Source organism: Salmo salar, chromosome ssa01, assembly GCF_905237065.1.
Source record: "Salmo salar chromosome ssa01, Ssal_v3.1, whole genome shotgun sequence".
Taxonomy (NCBI): domain Eukaryota; kingdom Metazoa; phylum Chordata; class Actinopteri; order Salmoniformes; family Salmonidae; genus Salmo; species Salmo salar.
In genome coordinates this window covers 51,507,947-51,515,553 of record NC_059442.1, presented here as the reverse complement: position 1 = coordinate 51,515,553, position 7,607 = coordinate 51,507,947, and the positions used below count along the sequence as shown (strand labels likewise).

Below are 7,607 nucleotides of genomic sequence, written 5' to 3'. Positions count from 1 at the left end.
GTGAACCAGTTCAACATCAGAGGCCCCATCAGGGGCATTTAAATGTTGTTATTATCCTCAACACCTATGACAAATTTGTCCATTATGTTTCTTGTGTTGAATCTTATTAACTATTATTGTAAGGGCGAGTGGCTTGGGGGAAGCAAAATAAATTAGATTTCATGTTGCTCTTCCCAGAGGCGCGAGGTGATAAAGTAAACCTTCAAGTAAAAACATTATCAGCCTATGTTTGTTCTATTTTGATATTTCTATCACACGGTTTACCAGTCAGCAATAGCAGCATGAAAATATTAGGCTACAATACTCTTTACTGTATGCTGTTGTTATGTTGGAGGTGTCCCATAGAATAGGCAGTTAACCCACTGTTCCCGGGTGCCGAAGATGTGGGTGCCGATTAAGGCAGCCCTCCGCACTCCTCTGATTCAGAGGGGTTGTGTTAAACGTGGAAGACACATTTCAGTTGAATGCATTCAGTTGTACAACTGACTAGGTATCCCCCTTTCCCGTGGCTGACAGATTTATAAAATTGAGCACACAGTCATGCAATCTCCATAGACAAACATTGGCAGTAGAATGGCCTTACTGAAGAGCTCAGTGACTTTCAACGTGGCACTGTCATATGATTTCAGTTTGTCAAATTTATGTCCTGCTAGAGCTGCCCGTCAACTGTAAGTGCTGTTGTTGTGAAGTGGAAACGTCTAGGAGCAACAACGGCTCAGCCGCAAAGTGGTAGGCCACACAAGCTCACAGAACGGGACCGGCGAGTGCTAAAGAATGTAGCATGTAAAATTCATCTGTCCTTGGTTGCAACACTTACTACCGCGTTCCAAACGGCCTCCGGAAGCAACGTCAGCACAATAACTTTTTGTTGGGAGCTTCATGAAATGGAGCCATTGGACTTTGCAGCAATGTAAATGCATTCTCTGTACTGATGAATCAGTTTGGGGAAGGCCCTTTCCTGTTTCAGCATGACAATGTCTCTGTGCACAAAGGGAGGTCCATACAGAAGTGGTTTGTAGAGATCGGTGTGGAAGAACTTGACTGGCTTGCACAGAGCCCTGACCTCAACTCCATTGAACACTTTTGGGATGAATTGAAATGCAGACTGCGAGCCAGGCCTAATCACCAGCATCAGTGCCCGACCTCACTAATGCTCTTGTGGCTGAATGGTAATGCTCTTGTGGCTGAATGGAAGCAAGTCCTGCAGCAATGTTCCAACATTTAGTGGAAAGCTTTCCCAGAAGGGTGGAGGCTGTTAAAGCAGCAAAGGGGAGACCAACTCCATAATAACGGCCATGATTTTGGAACGAGAATGTCGACGAGCAGGTGTCCACATACTTTTGGTCATGTAGCGTAGATCTGTTTGCTCATGTCAGAAAAGTTGAGGGTGTAATGCTTGTTCTGTAGAGGTGTCATTTCTGCCTTCCTTTTCTCTTAAGTATTTCTGAGATACGAACACGCTACAAACAAAGTCACTACATTTGTTGATGATTACCTTTTTATTGGAATTATAGCCCGTCTTACTTACAGTCACGTGGAACAGTGTTAAGTGTCTTTTCCCACATGGCTAGTGAAATGAGTCAGACTGATTGAGCAGCTGTTATTGTTGACTTGTCTGATAAGACGTGACCTTCTAAGAGAGGTTTGAAGCTGTCCTTGAGCAGCCTCTTGTATCAGAAATGTGCTCTTGACATTAGTGGATTCTTTCTGATTCACAGACTCAGCTACAGACAGACAGTTGACCACTAGGAGGGACAGACAGAATGTTTCAGTAATGTTGTTGTGGCATGTTTTCTGGCTGACTGACGGTGCCTTGATATTCCGGGGCGACCATGCATCCTCATCCCAATAAACAGCAGCCAGAGATAATTAAAGCTCAATGATCAGGGCTGGGGACTGAGAGATTGAAATTGAGCGATTGCCCCACATACCAGCCCGTCGCACATCCTGCCTGCGTGCATAGCCTGGAGACTCAATCTAGCCACAGCCAGGCTGTTTCCACACCATCGATTCTGTCATCTATACAAATGATGGATATCCACCTAACAAACATGTGTGGGTTCGGATCTACAGGGTTTCTTACAAGAATGCAAAAGCCCAAACATTTTTTTTAAAATAAAGCTACAGTCATATACTGTAGGTAAATAAATAGATAACGCTATAAAAGTGTGTATTGATATTTGACATACACTATATATGCATAATAGTTTATAAGAATTGCTAGGACAGAAGCATTCTTGTTCTAGGCTACCAGGGGATTCACCATGAGCTGGGAGAGATCCAACTATGGGTCTTTCTTCCAGTTGGTTTACAGTTCTGTATTTCATGTGGGCATCTGGGCGAGACCTGGGGGACCTTGTTGATCTGAGGCTTAGATAATCGGTTAATCTGCCTGACTCGCTTGATTCTGTTGGCCCACGTTTTAGAAGGCCCAATACGGCTTGCTTTATCGCCCGCATCGATTTGAAATCTGTTTCGTTTCCACCCTCAGGGAATCTCCGCAGCCATCCTTTCTAAGTGCACGCGAGACAAAGGATTTATACCTGTCAATAAAAACCTTTGGTAAGTGCTTCCTGACCCTCTAAATCCAGACACTTTTCCTCACAAAAGAAAGGATGAGTTTCCAGCAGGCACAAATCTAGGCCTGCTAAAACATGCGTTTACTTACCTTTAACGACAGATACGACTGTAAATAATCACCTCGGCTGTCAGGGAGTGTGAGGCAAGCCGGGCGATACGTCCTCCGTCAAGATCACTCTTCTTTACAGCCAAGAGAAAAACAGGCTTTTAAAAAAAGCACACCATCGTGGCAGGAAAACTGTCCCTTCACTGGCACACTGTAAAAGGTTTTACCTGGAATCAAAAAGGGTTATCCTACAAGGACAGCTGAAGAACCCTTTATGGTTCTAGGTAGCCCCCCCCCCTTTTCTAAGAATGTAGAGGGACAATATGGGGTTCAGGGGACAATATCACTATGGGAAAGTCACACACAACTCACACAGAGCTCACTGTATTCCCACAGAGTATGCCCCATCAGATGCTATTTAATGAACATTTCAATCACTGTAATGATTTTGCATGAAAGTATGATAACAGCTACAGTATATACACTATGTGGACACCCTTTCAAATTAGTGGATTCAGCTATTTCAGGCACACCCGTTGCTGACAGGTGTATAAAATCGAGCACACAGCCATGCAATCTCCATAGACAAACATTGCCAGTAAAATGGCCCATACTGAAGAGCTCAATGACTTTCAACGTGGCACCGTAATAGGATGCCACCTTTCCAACAAGTCAGTTCGTCAAATTTATGCCCTGCAAGAGCTGCCCCGGTCAACTGTACAGTAAGTGCTGCTATTGTGAAGTGGAAATGTCTAGGAGCAACAGCGACTCAGCCGCGAAGTTGTAGGCCACACAAGCTCACAGCACGCAACCACCGAGTGCTGAAGCACCTAAAAATCGTCTGTCATCAGTTGCAACACCCACTAACGAGTTCCAAACTGCCTCTGGAAGCAACATCAGCACAAGAACTGTTCCTTGGGAGCTTCATGAAATGGGTTTCCATGACTGATCAGCCACACACAAGCCTAAAACCACCATGTGCAATGCCAAGAGGCGGCTGGAGTGGTGTAAAGCTCACTTCCATTGGACTCTGGAGCAGTGGAGCAGTGAATCACATTTCACCATCTGGCAGTCTGACGAACTAATCTGGGTTTAGCGGATGCCAGGAGAACGCTACCGGCCTGAATGCATAGTGCCAACTGTAAAGTTTGGTGGAGGAGACATAATGGTCTGGGGGCTTTTTCATGGTTCGGTCTAGGCCCCTTAATTCCAGTGAAGGGAAATCTTAGCGTTACAGCATACAATGACATTCTAGACGATTCTGTGCTTCCAACTTTGTGGCAACAGTTTGGGGAAGGCCCTTTCCTGTTTCAGCATAACAATGTCCCCATGCACACAGCAAGGTCCATACAGAAATGGTTTGTCGAGATCAGTGTGGAAGAACTTGACTGGCCTACACACAGCCCTGTCCTCAACCCCATCAAACACCTTTCGGATGAATTGGAACGCCGACCACGACCCAGGCCTAATCGCCCAACATGAGTGCCCGATCTCATTAATGCTCTTGTGGCTGAATGGAAGCAAGTCCCTGCAGCAATGTTCCAACATCTAGTGGAAAGCCTTCCCAAAAGAGTGGATGGAGGCTGTTATAGCAGCAAAGGGGGACCAATTCTATATTAATGCCCATGATTTTGGAATGAGATGTTTGACGAGCAGGTGTCCACATACTTTTGGTCATGTTTTGTATGTTATAGTCGTTATATTTCTTCCACGCTTACAATACATGTAATATGAATATGTCATGTCAGACAGAGTATAAATTAATCTCTGATATGTAAGCAGAATCTCCCATGATTCTCCCACAGGATCTTCTTCTCTATAGCCATGTTCATGCGTAGCCATTATACCTACCCTGGTTTTATAGACAGTTCATCATGCGCAGGTTATTGAGCTCTTGAGTATGAGTCCCTGCCGGAATATCTCAAAGTAATTAACTCCCAGCCTTAGTGTATTTTTTTGGCTCTCCTTCAGATGAGATAAAAGATGCCTACTGCTGCTGCAAGGATCTGGCCATTTTACATTAGATGATATTACATCAAACATTCTTGCACTTAGGAACAGACAGGGACATGACTCGCTGGCATGGCTCCATGGAGCGCGTGCCAAGGATCCACTACTAACACTAATGCATCATAGTAGCCTACCATACTGTAGCTCAGCATCAGCAGCAAAATCTATTATTTATTTATATGGCTGCTCAGTGTTGTTTACGCTTTGTTGTTCGCACTTTGTACTGGTCATCCAAACTGTTAATCACAAGTGCCGAGCTTCCCCATGGAAAAGTGTACACACAGTGCACTCCTCCTACATACAGTGGATTCGGAAAGTATTCCGACCCATTGAGTTTTTCCACATTTTGTTACGTTACGGTCTCATTCTAAAATGGATTAAATAAAAAAAAATCCTTGTCAATCTACCCACAATACCCCCTAATGACAACATTAAAACATTATCTTTGGTCTCCTTGTTGCCCTCTGATTAATGCCCTCCTTGCCTGGTCTGTGAGTTGTGGTGGGCGGCCTTCTCATGGCAGGTTTGTTGTGGTGCCATATTCTTTCAATTTTTTAATAATGCATTTAATGGTGCTCCGCGGGATGTTTAAAGTTTCTGATATTTTTTTATAACCCAACCCTGATCTGTACTTCTCCACAACTTTGTCCCTGACCTGTTTGGAGAGCTCCTTGGTCTTCATGGTGCCGCTTGCTTGGTGGTGCCCCTTGCTTAGTGGTGTTGCAGACTCTAGGGCCTATCAGAACAGGTGTATATATACTGAGATCATGTGACAAATCATGTGACACTTAGATTGCACACAGTTGGACTTTATTTAACTAATTATGTGACTTCTGAAGTTAATTGGTTGCACCAGATCTTATTTAGGGGCTTCATAGCAAAGAGGGTGAATACATATACACACACCAATTTTCTGTTTTTTATTTCTTCGAATTCTTTTAAACAAGTTATTTTTTTCATTTCACTTCACCAATTTGGACTATTTTGTGTATGTCCATTACATGAAACCCAAATACAAATCTATTTAAATTACAGGTTGTAATGCAAAAAAATAGGAAAAACGCCAAGGGGGATGAATACTTTTGCAAGGCACTGTATTCAAACCCTTTGCTATGAAACTCGAAATTGAGCTCAGGTGCATCCTGTTTCCATTGAGGAAAACCTTGATGTTTCAACAACTTGATTGGAGTCCACCTGGGGTAAATTCAAATGATTGGACATGATTTGGAAATGCACACACCTGTCTATATTAGGTCCCACAGATGACAGTGCATGTCAGAGCAAAAACCAAGCCATGAGGTTGAAGGAATTGGCCGTAGATGTCCAAGACAGCATTGTGTCGAGGCACATATCTTAGGGAAAGGTACCAAAACATTTCTGCAGCATTGAAGATCCCCAAGAACACAGTGGCCTCCATCATTCTTAAATGGAAGAAGTTAGGAAACACCAAGACTCTTCCTGGAGCTGGCCGTCTGGCCAAACTGCGCAATCGTGGGAGAAGGGCCTTGACCAGGGAGGTGACCAACAAGCCGACGGTTACTCTGACAGAGCTCCAGAGTTCCTCTGTGGAGATGGGAGAACCTTCTTGGAGGACAACCATCTCTGCAGCACTCCACCAATCAGCCCTTTATGGTAGAGTTTCCAGATGGAAGCCACTCCTCAGTAAAAGGCACATGACAGCTCGCTTGGAGTATGCCAAAAGGCACCTAAAGGACTCTCAGACCATGACAAACAAAATTCTCTGCTCTGATGAAACCAAGATTGAACTCTCTGGCCTGAACGCCAAGCGTCACATCTGGAGGAAACCTGGCACCATCCTTACAGTGAAGCATGGTGGTGGCAGCATCATGCTGTGTGAATGTTCCATATGAGAGGAATGAGGATGTTGATGACCTGGAAGATGGCTCAGATAACTCACAACTTCTGCTGATGATGGCCAGACACACACAACTGAAGGACCTGCTTCATGCTCACCATCTTATAGGTGGGTATGATGTCCTCCAGACTCGTAAAGGAGTGTGTGTCTCGTTGGCCACTGCATACGAAGGCGTCTACCTTGAGACATATAACCTGGAGATAGATCTGGGATCTAATCTGAGGATCTGCCGGCATAACATCCCTCCGTTCATCCCCTTGGAGAGGCTTGTTACGCAGGGCAACATGCAGACAGACATCAGGGACTTCCTGGACACCCTCAGCCAGTATCTCAATGCCTACGCTGGCCGCAAGCAGCAGCTACACCTCACCAAGGAGATCCATAGCTCTGTTCAGGTGGCGGAAAGTAATGCTCTCTGCACTATACTGGTGCTGATGTTCACTATACCAGGAGAGAAGGCCGAGGCTACACTGTGTACACTGCAGTATGCTGACCACACACAACGCCTGCCCACCCGGGTTAACATAGAGTCTGAAGACACTGCGCTGGTGAGTTCTCCACAATGGAAGAAGAACCAAGCCCTACTCCTGGGGACTCCATTACACACAGCCTTGGTGACCATGAAGAAGAATGGCAGTATCGCTTAATCTGCTCACAGTATACTGTAAATACGCTCATGACTGAATAATTGTTTATGTCAATGTATTTCATTTATTTAACGTATCTTTTTATACTCATTTCATTGTCAGTCTTCCCTGTGGCTCAGTTGGTAGAGCATGGTGTGTGCAACACCAGGGTTGTGGGTTCGATTCCCACAGGGGGCCAGTACAAAAAAATCTAATAAAGAAAATGCATGAAATGTATGCATTCACTACTGTAAGTCGCTCTGGATAAGAGCGTCTGCTAAATTACTAAAATGTAATGTAAATGTAATGTTTTTCAGTGGCAGGGACTTGGAGACTAGTCAGGATCGAGGCAAAGATTAACAGAGCAAATTACAGAGAGATCCTTGATGAAAACCTGCTCCAGAGTGCTCAGGACCTCGGACTGGGGCCGAAGGTTCACCTTCCAACAGAACAACAACCCTAAGCACAC

General features: G+C 44.7%; 1 protein-coding gene across 1 annotated transcript; it reads left to right on the top strand.

Annotated features, from left to right (window-relative positions):
• Nucleotides 1-6,501: 6,501 nt before the first annotated feature.
• Nucleotides 6,502-7,348, top strand: LOC106605279 (centromere protein O-like). The gene has a single exon (XM_014200747.2). It carries the CDS (start codon nt 6,566-6,568, stop codon nt 7,157-7,159), a length of 594 nt encoding a protein of 197 aa, XP_014056222.2. The 5' UTR covers nt 6,502-6,565; the 3' UTR covers nt 7,160-7,348.
• Nucleotides 7,349-7,607: the final 259 nt, after the last annotated feature.